The 14,124-nt window shown below is 36.9% G+C and overlaps 1 protein-coding gene across 1 annotated transcript in view; it reads right to left on the bottom strand.

Moving 5' to 3' along the window:
• DPYD (dihydropyrimidine dehydrogenase) overlaps positions 1 to 14,124 on the bottom strand; it is a 338,474-nt gene that overhangs the window by 172,670 nt on the left and 151,680 nt on the right. The window contains exons 10-12 of the mRNA XM_029963231.1: positions 10,995 to 11,102; positions 7,034 to 7,203; positions 5,218 to 5,428 (exon numbers count right to left, since the gene is read on the bottom strand). Of these exons, the coding sequence (XP_029819091.1) occupies positions 5,218 to 5,428; positions 7,034 to 7,203; positions 10,995 to 11,102 (489 nt within the window). The remainder of the gene's footprint in view (positions 1 to 5,217; positions 5,429 to 7,033; positions 7,204 to 10,994; positions 11,103 to 14,124) is intronic.

Here is a 14,124-nt window from a genome sequence, read left to right as displayed (position 1 = left end):
CCTTAATCTAAAACATATAACTATAGCTGTCACATGCACCAACAGACTAACTGCTGACACTGCCCAGCCTAAATGCCCAGCAAACAAAGAAAGTCACAATCATGCTTCCCACATTCTCTATCCCACTATTGTACTGATTCAGGACTAAAAAGTGGTTTGACTGAATAAAGCTGGGTCCACTTATGCTGGAGAGGATCCTGCTGCAAGCTGGTACTGACTGTTTTCTGCCTGTCACCAGCGAGCAAATGGGTACTGATGTCTATCAGCTGAAAGAGCAGGATTTGTGCTCTAAGTTAGCAGGGCTTTAGAAGTCATCATGAAGCCACTTTTGGATATTGGAAATTGGAATCATTTCAGAGCATGGAACTGCTGCACTCAAACTCATTCAGTAAACCTACTTGTGGAGAAAAATCCTGTTCCAAATGACTCAGCAGGAAGACTCCTATCTATTTCAATAGGAATCTTTTGAATCTATATGTTGCAGTTTTATATAACATTTTTTTACAAGTTGAGTGAATAAAAACCTATTCTGTTGGTGGAAGGCAGATGCTGTGCCACCAGGAAGATGCCAGGTCACCCCCATGGGCATTCCCAGCTTGGGTATCATAGCCTCTCTTCCTCCCCCCTACTCTTCCATTAGATAGTCAAGGCTTCGGTACTTTGAGGTTGAAGTTAGCTAGCTGTGTGAGCAGGCTGTATGAAGAAATTCAACACTCCTTCCAGGTTCTGGAACCCCTGGTTTCTGTGCCATTTTCAAAGGAAAACTAAAATCTTTTTCACTTATGAGGTCAGAGCTCTGCAAACATTTTCCGTTTTTCTCTAGCAAATGCTTCTCAAACTGTAGAAAAAAATATTAGGTATAAGTGGGTTAAATAATAAAATTGTAAACAACTTGGGGAAAGTTATCCTTGCTGTATGTTGAACTATTCTCGAGGAGCCTTCTGGGATTTGCTGCTATAGTTTCCAAGCAAGATGACAGTTGTACTAAAAGTAAAAGCAAAATATCTGAAAGTTGTGACTGATTCCCAGAATTGCAAAATAAAATTTTGTCCTTCACTCACGATGCAATAGTCAGCTACTACCAAATTTTTCATAAAACATATTTTGGCTCACAAATAACTTACAATTTCTGGGTTTTTTTAGAAAGGTGGTATTTGGAGTTTGCTTGGATATTTTTGCATTTCTCTTTTTTGCCTCTCCAGGAAAATAAAATAGACATTATCATGCTAAGATTCAGTGTTCTGGTACATGGAATACTTCCTCTTTACTGCTGCCTGCTAAACAGTGTTGAACTAAGCTTACATTGCCAGTTCCCTATCCTGTCTCAGTCCCTTTTCTGCACTGCATTTGCAGTGCATTTTGAACAAGTGTACTATTTTCCATAATTTCTCCATGGTTCTCCTCAGAAAATCATGAAAATAAATCAGAATAAGGACATTTGTTCTAATGCAAAATTTTGCAGTCCAAAAATATTGTTTCCTTTGCTTATGAGAACAAAATATACAAGAAAAGGGTTATTCAAAGTTCAGACTCTAAAACCAACTGGATTGGTGGTAAGTAGGATGTTGAGGCTGCACACATAGCTATGGAGCACACAGAATTATATTTGTGTATGTTGAGTAGTTACAATTCGGAACAGGGACAGAAGGTATTTCAGTAATTCACTAATATGTCACAAGTCTCCAAAGTAACAAACTAAGCAAAAAAGCAGGAACGCAACGAAAAGTACAAAATTTCTCTCACAGCTCTTTGTTTATGTGGGTCAGTTACAATGGCTCGAAGGTTTTGGTAAGCAACGCAGTGAAAAAAAAAAAGCGTCTTGTGCTTGCAAAATCTGGTAGGTTTTTTTTAAGAAGAAGTAAAACATTTTTCTTACTCCATCTGCAGTAGTTTAATTTGAACAATTTGTTGGGATTTTTTTTATTCAGGAAAGTGGTAATTTTCTTAAAACAGTTTAGAAGGCAACTCTTCTGTTTTGTCTATTAGCAACTTCACAAGCATAAAATGGATTTAGGAGTCCATTTTTTTAAACTAATGATATATTTATATGATTCCCAATAAGAGGCTGAATACCCACTAGAACTGTTGCTTAAAACCACAATCAGCATTTTATCTTAACAAATGAAAAAAGACTAAATACCTACTGTGAATGCATGGTATCTCAGTTGCAAATTTAAGAGTTATCATGCAAGAATAAGAAACATCTTGTTGAGGATAATAGACTAGAAAAAACTTTCTAACCTACGAGCTATTTTTGGTCAGAACATCAGTCTCCCACATGCTTATGGTTCCTTATAAAACTTTCAAACATGAGCATGAAGGCTGCCCCAAACACTTTGATCAACTGGGATTAAGTTTGATTTTAATCACTCTATTTTTGTATCAGAAGAATCAGCATTTGACAATATTAATAGGACATAACCTGCTACCTTAGCCCATACCAATACTGCATTTGCAGTTCCCTGATGTACCTTATGAATCAGGTCAATTGATAGAGCTCTTTGTATGAACAGCAATTAACACGTTTATTCATCTGCATCTGAGTCACCCAGTCACAAAACAATTGAGATGGGAAGGGCCCTCTGGAGGTTGCCTAGTCCATTCCCTTCTTCAAAAGTTAGATCAAGTTCCTAGTCAGATCAGTTTGCTCATGGTATTGGCCAGTTTTGAATACCTCTAGTATTTTCATCTCCATCTTTTGATGTAGAATGCCTGAATATTCCAATCTCTTGACTACAAAAATGTGCTTCCTAAAAAAAAAACTCCTCAAAAAAACCCCAAAAAACCCTTAAAAAAAAAAACAACCACTCACAACAAAACACTAAGAAGATAAGATATTTTCGGTGTTGTTGTGGTTTTTAAGTTTTTTTTTGTGGGGGGGGTTGGTTTTATTTGGTTTGGTTGTGGGGGGGTTTTTTGGTTGGTTTTTTTTGTGTTTTGTTTGGTTTTTTTTTTTTGATTTGTGTTTTTTGTTTCTTTGGGGTTTTTTTGTTTTCTTTTTCATTTCTTTTTGCTATGTATATTGAGGTAGCCTGGAGTTTTGGTTGTAATCCAGCTCAATGGTGAAAACCAAATTTGATTTTCATTAAGACAGGTTTAAACAAAAACCAAAGATTTAAGCACCTGAAATAGTATGCTCAAAATAAACATTTTATGCACTCAAGTCTTAGTTTCTTTTCACTTTCACAACATCCAAAAACAAATGCCCTGCATTTTGCCTTTTAATTTGACTGCTATTCTAACAGCAGTTTCATCCAAAATACAGTGTGAAACTGAGGTTTTGCTACCCCCAAGGTAAATGACTCTCTTCTTTCATGATCAACTCACTGCATGACTTTGTTTCCGTTCCATTTCCTATTTAAAAACCTCACAACAACTAATTTTGACAGTGAATGCATACTAGGAAATACAAGACTAGCACAGTATTATGGTTAAGCAACACAGTCAGTTCAACCTTTTAACTGAAGTAATTTTTAATGTGGGAGAAAACAGAATCACTCCTGTATCATAGGGTCTATGAATCACAACAAAATATACTGACTGCATAGGCTAATACTGATTTACCACATGAGGTTCTAGAAAACCTTACAAAAAACCTAAACACAGGGTTTTTAAAAACAACATCAACAAAGTTTTCCAAAATTCTCAGTCAATCAACTCCACTGTCAGAGTAGCTAACGAATCTCTTTAAGATTTAAAAGAAAAAAAAGAAAAAAATCTTAATCTTCTTCTCCCTGCTTTCTGGAGGTTCAACTGAGCCCTAAAACACGACCCACACAGATGCCAGAATTGCTATACAGCAATATGGCTTCAAGTGGAATGGGAGTGTGTTCTTTCCAAGAGACACAGACCATCTCGTGTGCCCTTCAGAGCAGGAGGCAGCTGCAGGGTAGGAGGCAGCCCTGAGTAATTAGCACCATACGTAGCTGGGTGCAGTTCCTGTCTAGGTAATAGCCTAGGCTGCAAGAACCTATCCCAAAGCAATAGTAACACACAAAAGATAGGACTGCTCTTGGAATTCACAAATTTTTAGAAGGACCAGGTTTATCCTTTTTGCTGAAGGAGAGAGTTTAGACTCTTCTCATGGCTGCACAATGGTTTACCATTGTATGCAATCGGGCTGGAGAACAGGAAGCGCTGAGTACACCATTCAGATTCAGACCCTGCTTAGGATATTTTAGATTTACCATTTTCCTCGATTAAAAAGATTCACAAAACCACATTATGCTAAGAAGTTTTATGGTCCTGTGCAATCTGAGGCACTTGCAAGTCTTCTGTCAGAGCATTTATACCCAAAGGACCCTGACAACATGTTACGGGCTAATTGGCTGGCATGGCCATGCACTGGAGAGGTAGGCACATGGATCACTAAGGCCTTCAGAACCTGCTAACCTTGATGAGCACCTCCAGGCTGAAGATCTATTCATTTCATCGATGTGTCTTCTGCTGCATCAAAATTTTTAATTTTTGAGGCATGTTTCTTGTATGTGTCTGAACTCTTTAAGTCTAACCTTGTGTCAGAAGAGAACGGTCTGAGCTCTGCTCAGTTCCCATGTTCTTAGCTCTACTTATATTCTTCATCTCTCTGCTATATGCAGACAATTCATTCAATCTCTGAAATGTCATCAATGTGACAATTTCTGTATCTTTAATATAGAATTATGTAATTTTTAATTTTTAAGGCTAAAGCTTGTGAAGTGCAACTAAGAAATATTGTATATGAGAGAAGTCACACATAGTATATGCACAAGTAATGAGTAATACCCAGATCACCTGAACCAGAATAATTAATATCTTAATTCCAGCTTAATTTGGCAGGTTAAAAAAAAAAGTTTAAGAGATCAGATCAGTTCAGCTTAAAGTTGTAATATAATGAGTTTCTCTAAAGTTAATTAGTGAGACCAGAAGAAATTCCCAATAGTATTCTTTGAGATCTCACTGGCACTGAGAAAAAAGAAATACACGTACTGAGCAACTGTACCTCTACTCTGAGTTCCAGCTCTATACAGCAACACACAGAAAATTGCTTTGTTACCAGACTGTCAAATTTTTTTCTAAGAGGTATACCTAAAAGACAAAGAAATTCCTGCGAAGAGGACCAGCAGTCACAAGCTGTGTAACCTCTAGAAGACCCATTTCACAGAACTGTCAAAGCACAGGAAATGGCTGCAGCTAAAATAACAATCAGCATTAGCAGAACGCATTAGTCAGGGTTACCTTTATTGTCACTTAAAATGGAGCCAAAGGCACTGATCACCACATCAGCTTTCAGACGGACAACCTGATCCTCATCTTCTTTCCAGTTACCATCACTGTCTTGTTCAGTTCGAACAAATTCCATAGCAACAATTTGTCCACCTTTAAGAACAACTTTCCGAGGGGAGAGGAAAGGCAGAAATTCACACTTCTCTTCTTTTGCAAGTTCCATCTGTAGAGCAGAAGCAATAAAACATATACTTTAACTATGTTGTGCTTTTATAAAAAAACCAAACAAACGACCCAGACATTTTTTGACTCAAGATGTTACCATGTATTCTTCTGTAGTAGAAGTCAGCTGCCTCCAGTAGGCAGTCATCTTATTATCAGCTTCAGAGCCTCCGATGCTATTAAATCAAGCATTGGCACTAGGTAGATTTTCAAGGGAAATATTTCTCCAATATATTTTCTTATTTTTCTGTTACTTTGAAGATATTTAACTCCTTTGAGGGCAAAGGAGTTACTCATGCAACTATCTGTCTCTTTTAAGAAGGGTCCTAGTATTACTTTGGACATGCCATGATTTGTGTTTACTGTGATTTTAACATTTTATTAAATACTGACTACCATGTGCAAACAACAGTTTTCTGAGTGACAATCCAGACAAGATCTTCTGAATCTCTGCCATGGTAAAACTGCTTAAGTCAATCAGCATTTTATTTTAGCAAAGTCTTCAAAATTTGATTGTCTATGTTTACACAACAACTTCTTTTAACATGTAATATCCAACCTGACATGATTCTAGCATGGCCATTACATGAAGCTACTTTTATTTTACTGTTTTCAAGGCCTTGCATGATTGGATGAGCATAAACATTGACAACTTTTAGGAATTTATCCAGGTTGCTATCAAAGATTTTGGTTCAGAGTGACAACTGATTTAGTAAGAATCTGAATAGCACACGAGTCTCCGCAATGACTTCAGTAATCTCATTGTGTCTAGAACTCTTAATTGAAGTGCAACAGAAGTAACTTATGCACCAAGAGACCCTCTCTTACTTTCTTTGAAGCTCCACTCCCCTTCTGTAAGATCTAAGGTGCCCACCTTCTTGACATAGATGACCAAACTACCACAAATATCATGATAAAGATACATTAGATATCCTAATATCCTCAACTACGTAAAAATGTAATGTACCAAATAGATGAAAATGGAAAAAGACTACCAAGATAAAAAAATCTAATCTGATAAAAACTCTCAGAGTACAGATACACTGAGAAAACAGAGTCAGTTTCAAAATGGGCTGATGACCTGATAAATGCCAAAGTGCAAAGCCAAACTAAAAATCAAATTGAATGCTGAAATTTGTGATGAATGACATTGCTGCATTGCTGTTGGCAGTGATTCAAAGCCAAAATCACTGTAAGTAATTTTTTACAAGATTTTATAGGCTCACAAGGCCACATCAGAAACAGCAGCCAAAAGGTATCATTCCAGGATCTAACCATGACCTATAGAGTCACACACAATACTCAAATGGCTGTTTGATTCCAAGATTCAAAATTTTACTGCATTTTCTAATTTATAAGAAATTGTAGTCCCTGTTTGCAAATACATCTCTGACTTTACAGGAAAAAGATACAACCACGGAAAATTATTTACATTGAGAGTATAAAAAGTGAGCATCAGATTTTTAATAAAGATTCATACATTTTAAGAGTACTTTCATAAACAAAACCTTTAATAGATGCCTTTTAAGCACCCACAGCACACTTTCAGGCCCCACAGAAATAACAACCAATATGCCTTCTTATAAATGCTGTTACTCAATTTCACCTCTTCTGGGACAGCCCTGATATTAGTGAATCCCTTCCTGAAGACCACGAACACGCGACGAGCTCCGCAGCGTAAAGCAGATGTTGCACAGTCAAAAGCAGTGTCTCCTGCCCCAAGTACAATCACAGTTCCATGTATTGACGGCAATGGAGAGTGACAGGCACACATCCCTGAAAGATAAAAGGAAACCCCCATTTTCAAGTAGAGAAACCATTTCTGCATGACAGCTCAAAAGGTACTTGTACTCAAAGCAGTGTAAAATTGCATCTTACAGTTTCCAAGCATGGAGTGTCACTATCAAATTATTCTGCTCCACCTAAAGACAGTTTTATTCCCCCTTTTAAGATATGCTCATATACATAATTTCATAGTCAGTACTTTAAGCAGCTGCACCTTTCTATCAAGAAACAATTCAAATGACAACACGTTTATAGGATTGTGTGTCCTGTCAGGTTGAAACTAGCATTGTGAGATCTTTTTATTCAAAAAGTAAGTTTCTCTCTCATCAGATTGATTATCCTCCCAGTTTAAAAAAAAAAAAAAAAAGATGACCAATTGTTTTGTGTAATAGTGTATCAACATTAGTCCTCTCAGTCTTCTATAAAGCACTGACTGTTCTGGCTATGACATGGTTCTCAGAGGCTATTTGCTGCAGTAGCCGAACATGAGGAGAAAGAGTATTGTTATTCCAGTAATTCCTGGATCTTCCATTGAGAGAAAATGGTTAATCTACAGTGGCTTTCTACAAAGGACTTGTAAAACGTTACACGGAGAGAATGACATTTTGTATTTGTCACCTACAGCTTGCATTCGCTTCAATTCAACAAGAAATACTTAAATAAAACTGAACTGTGTCTGTTCCTTGGATAAGACTGCACTTTATCACGTTTAAATACAACTAACTGTTGATTAGGCAAATGATTGCAACTTGAAAAATAAGGACATAAATAACTGAAAGCTATATTCTCAAAGAGCCTGTGACAGTTCTAGTCAGGAGGCACTAAGCTGGCAATTTAACCATTGCACTGTAACTCAAATATCCTCCTATAGCAGCAGCAGATTTTTATATGTAATTGTGGAACACAAGTATTATACATATAAACAATGCTTAAATGGAGCGAGAAACAATATCCTAATATAGATACTCTCTCTCCATTTGTAAAATGCTTAATGTGTGACAAACGTTATCATTTCCCCCCACCATGTATATGGCATTGCATTTACTATTTATGTAACAGGATTCTTAAGTCTAAAATTTTCTCTAAACTTTTCTCATTTATTTTTAATGAACTTCATCCTTCACAAAAACTAGGCAGTGAGCAGTAGAGAAAGCAGAAGTGCAGCAGGGGAATGGCAGCTCAGAGTGCCATTACAGCACAAGTCCAGAACAGATCAGTCACAGCAGCCCATTTTGCTCTTAGTACCATGCTGCTCCCACGGTAAATTCACATCTATGTATTTGCAAGGGGAACCCCTTTTGGAGAAAAGTATATTAACAGGTGGTATTCAGAACTTAATAAGCAGGAAGAATATGTACTTTACTGTGACTAAGTCTATTATGTCTATCATTTAAAAAACTGTCATAGTGAAAAAAGAGGATAAAGTGGGATGTAGGATATTTATATTTTATTTTAAAATTCCATGTCTTAGGGAGCAAGAGGTAGCTACAGATACAGATAGACACTAGGAAAATTAAGCAAAAGAGACCATGTTAATTAACAGACAACATCAAAGAGATATCTATTACTGTCAGTCAGAAAAGGTTAGTTCTTCCAAGTTCATCCTTTTTCTCATTGTAGACTTAATACAAAAAAAAAAAATCATTACATATCCTACCAAATCAAGAGTGTTACTTTGCAACATTTTAAAAGATGCAGATCGCAGTATATAGATCCTCATGCAGTCAGGTGACAGTACACAAGCACTACATGTCCTCACGGAATTCTAGAAAGTACTTTTAGTCATTGTTTTGTGGGATTTATTTTTTACTTTGTTAATCTACAAATGTTTTGCAGTACATATTCTCAATCTGTTTTATTTTTAAACATCTCTTTCTTAAAAAAACCCAAACAAAAACTCCACCCCTTTCTCCCAAACCATTTAAGCTCACTTTGATCTTAAGAAAACAGACAGAAATAAGCATTTGATCAAAACAGCAGAGAAATGGGACAGATGGGCTGGAGAATTTCACTTCCTAAATATTTTGCATAAAATGGGGTAATAAACTTTACTTTTATAGGCAGAATAATTTGCCACAGAAGATATATTCTTCAACAGTGTTTAAGGAAAGTCTACTAAATAAGCAGGCAACACTATATGATGCTAAAAGAAATTTCTGAATGCTCAAATGAAAATCAGTTTGTAGATTAAAAAAGCTATATTAAATATGTGGTTGTATGAAGTTTAACAAGCGTGAGTGCTGGATTCTGCACCTGGGACTGGGCAACCCTGCTTGTGTCTATAGACTGGGGAACCAGAGGCTGGAGAGCAGCACTGTGGAAAGGGACCTGGGGGTCCTGGTTCATGGCAAGTTGAATCTGAGTCAGCAGTGCCCTGGCAGCCAGAAGGGCCAACCCTGTCCTGGGGGGCATCAGGCAAAGCATGGCCAGCTGGTCGAGGGAAGGGATTGTCCTGCTCTGCTCTGCACTGGGGCGGCCTTACCTTGAATATTGTGTGCAGTTTGGGGCACTGTAACATAAGAACATATTAAGCTATTAAAGAGTATCCAAAGGAGGGCCATGAGGATGGTGAAGGTCTGGAGGGGAAGCCTTAGGAGGAGTGGCTGAGGTTATTTAGTCTGTTCAGCCTGGAGTAGAGAAGACTGAAGTCTACAACTTCCTTGTGAGGGTAAGAGGAGGGGCAGACACTGACTCTTCACTCTCATGACCAGTGACAGGCTTGAAGAAATGGCATGAAGCTGAGTCAGGGGAGGTTTAGGTTGGATATCAGGAGAAAGTTTTTCACCTAAAGTGTGATTGGGCAATAGAAGTGACAGGGAAGTCTCCCCAGGGTAGTGGTCACAGCACCAAGCCTGTCTGAGTTCAAGAAGTGTTTGGACAACGCCCTCAAGCTCATGGTATGATTCTTGGAATGTCCTGTGCAGGGTCAGGAGTTGGACTCAGTGGTCCTGATGGGTCTCTTCCAACACAGCATATTCTATGATTCTATGATATGAAAAATATCACATTCTGTTCTATGTCCAGAAAAATTGTACATTAATTTTCTTTTTATCAACACACTGGGAAATCTACACCATGAAGGAATGTGGCATGGAAATCACACATCTAGAGCTTATGACTTCACATTCAGGACACTGAAAACAGCTATACCCCTTGGGGAGCAAATGCAGCCATCTCTGTACTCCAAGAAAGATGTAAAAGCATAAAACAAGACTGCATTCAGTGCCTACGAACTGAGCGTTGTTTTATTAACTCCTGCCACACTCCTGTTGTCCTGAGTCTTAGACTGCAAGTTCTTTAGGTAAGGAACTAGTGCTGATTTAAATGTGTCTCTAAAACATGCAGCACGACTTGAATCAAGTAAAACAATTTATCAACAATATACAAAGCAGCTGTTTATATATGTTGGCAATGCCTTCTTTAATATCAGATTTTTTCAAGACTATCTTATATATGCTATTTATATCAAGATAATTTATACAAATGTGAAGCTTAAGTCACCTTTTGATTATAATTCAAAATAACAAATATAACTTATTAGGGGTGATGATTTTCCATGTGTTTAGATTTTTATATATGACTATCTGGTTTATAATCTCTAGGACTGAATTTCCTGACCATACTCCTGAGGTTGTCACTCCCCAAGAGAAAACCCTGTCCCAGATCTATTAATTGGAAGGTGCTTCATAAATGGATGAGCTGTTATGTAACCAAACAGTTTTATATATCAATAACTACTAATGACTTACTGAATGTGATTACAGCAAGAACATATCACACACCTGGTTTACTTGCCATTGCTACCAAAGGTAAGAAGTCTTTAGATGTGTAGAATCCTTGATCCATTCTCAATCCTTGGAATATACTGTCTCTGTTTGGTTCTGGCAAACCTACAATAGATATTTTTTTGGCACATCAGAATTACATAAGAGATTTTAATGACCAACATATTTTTTGCATTACACACACATTCTCAAAAACATCCTCAATACAAGCACTTTTACAAACCCTCAGATGTTTCCAAAAGAACATCACAAATCACTATGGTTTCACATTTACAGCCTTATATAACTGGTGATCATTTAATAGTACTGGCACTTGAAAATCAGATTGCTGGGTAGCATGTGTACACATATAACTCTTAACAAAACAAGCGCAGGAAAGGATAAGAGAGAACAGGGTGCAAAAGCAGCAAAGCTACTGGTGAAGACTTGCAAGCTTTTCTCCTATTGCTTTACCTGCCCATGAATGTAACTCTTACTGCTGTGAAATGGTTTTGCTTTCTTTGTTTTGAGGCATTTTTCAGCTGGTCTGCAGATAATACAAATGAGGCAATAATGAACAGCTTAAGTGATGAGGGGAGGAAGACAAATGGCAGTGCTATAGGTCTGTGAGTCTTTGTATGCCATCATTTTTTGCCATTCTTGATTGTTTTCTCGAAACCTCGAAGTCCTTATTGGCTGACATTTATTTCTAGTTATTAATAGCACACATTTAGACAGAAGCCGTAGGATACAGACAAGGATTCACTTCACAACCATTAATAGCAACAAATACCTTTTGGTAAAAAGAAAGCAGCAAAAAGCATCTTCCAATTCGCAAGTAACATCTTCTCATTGCTGTGTGAACATTTGGACAGCACAAAAACCCAGCCCAGCTGACACAGAAGTTAAACCATTTTCTTCATGCAAATGTGATGATCTATCAGGATGTTTTCAACACAGTCTCAACTTTCAAATTTATATCTAAAACCCCAAAATATTATCAAAAGTACGCTAATTAATAATTACATACTGAAATGGAGTAAATGTCAACAATTTTGCTGGGAAATCACACTAGAACCATGGAGTCTCAGAGCAAGCAGGCAGAACTGGAGCGTGCAAAGCAATCTGTGTTCCCTCCATTCTCAGGCATGGATGGCAGAAGACTAACATACGCCTCTTTGAGACCTCTTGGAAAACCCTACTAACACCATGTTAGTCTCAACAACAAAGTAGGATTGCGCTTTGAGGAGTGCTGTTCCAAGTAGGGAAGATTTGGGGTCTTTTTATGTTACTTAAGCAGCAAAAAATCTGTCTCATTACAGCATAAGATCAGAACTCAGTCATGAAAAAACTTAGTGGTTTTTCATGAGTGACCTATATGAGGGAAGTTTCTTAAACCTCTAGATCCCTGAATGAAGTTAATAAAATACAAGAAAAAAAAATTATGTTTTTAGATTTAACAGTTTCAGTGAAGCGAAGCAAAACAATACATACTCTCAGTGAATTCAAAAGGCTTACAAGCCAAAAAGCAAATAAAAATATCCTGAAATTTTTGCGTTTCATAAATCTCATGCTATTGTGCACTCTCTTGATCTCTACTTAGAAAAAAAAATCATGACTCAGTTGCTGAACACCTGACTTTCAAACCAACACTGATCTACAGTTGGATATTGAGAAAAATAAGGTTAGAAAATATTAGCACGTACTGAACTTCAAGACCTTTGCATGCTGTACTTTCTGGGTAGACTGGAATTTCAGCTAATGAAGAATGAATAATGGATAACTTAAGAGGCAGCCAGAAATACTTAGTACTATTGAAAGTACAATATGTAAAATGCATTGAAGAAATTATTTTTAAAATGGCATAGATTTTCCTCTACATATATATTGCAAAATTATCTATGGGAAGAAGAGTACCTCAGAGAAAGCTCTCAGTGACTGCCTGCAGGCAGAGGACAGAGTAATGCAACTATTTCTATTGAGGTATCCATAAACCAGTTCAGAGGGCTCAGTTTACTCCTGGGAGAAACACTCTTGTCATTAGTTAGATGTGCAGCCTGCATTAAAGATAATTTCCTTTCTACCTAACAGCTCCATTCAAACAGAAGGAGAAACCCTCACAAATATTTTTTTCCCACTTATTTTTGTCGCTTTTATGATCTCCTAATGAAAACTATTTTGTCTCTAACAGCATCAGTAATTTTGCTCACATAGGCTGAAGAAAGAGTATAATTAAGGAACTGTTGCAATGTTCAAGGTCCAGGTTCATCACTAGTTCGGTGTCACTGAAATCAAAGAAGTTGGATTAAGAATGCATTGGATTCAATAATTTTTAGCCTGACTGATATGACCAAACAGAAGCTTAACAAGTAGTCAACATACATAGCATTCTCTGCTATTTATTTTACTATTTTAATTTTTTTGAAAACTCCATTAAAAACAGTTTTTCCAGTACATTTGAAGGAAATGCAGGGGATTTTTTTCTCTTATTGCTATAAACACCTAACACAGATTCAAGCTCTTTGCTAAGCATCTGCTGGAAATTGTACTGGATTCTAATGCATCGCCTTTTGCTATTTGCCATTTTAATGACTGCATTTAATTTTGTTAAAATAGAGAGATTGAGTACTTCTTAAAGCCACTAGCTAAGAAAGAGGCAAATAGAGAAACAGATCAAGAACAGATAAGATCCCCTTTAGAGACACCATTTCATAATAAATGTCCACCCCACAGAAGTATGCTTTACAGAGAGATTGAATACTGATAAATAGCCAACAGTCTCTTGGGAGAGAATATTTAACAAAAACAAACAAACAAACCAGCTGCAGAGGAAAAATGTAGTTTTGAGCAAATGGTTTTAGAGAAGAAATAAAATATATGAAAACCCAGTCATGTATGAAAGACACAATTTGGGTTAAAATAATGAACCAACAGAAATACCCTTTGAAGATAAATCAGAGAGATCTTTTAGCAAAAGGGAACTGACAGAACAGTACAAAATAGCCAAGAACCACCCAAGAAAAAGTGCTTAGAAAAATATGAGGTCTTTTCCCTAGGTTTTAGGTTGAAGCCAAGGTAGTAAGTTTTCTGCTCTCCAAATCCACTTGAAATCCATACAAAAGGATTTTTTAAAAATTTTTTATTACCT

Source organism: Manacus vitellinus, unplaced genomic scaffold (assembly GCF_001715985.3).
Source record: "Manacus vitellinus isolate BGI_N305 unplaced genomic scaffold, ASM171598v3 scaffold_56_pilon, whole genome shotgun sequence".
Classification (NCBI taxonomy): Eukaryota; Metazoa; Chordata; class Aves; order Passeriformes; family Pipridae; genus Manacus; species Manacus vitellinus.
Note: the sequence above shows the minus strand (reverse complement) of the source record. Positions and strands in the feature narration are given on the sequence as shown.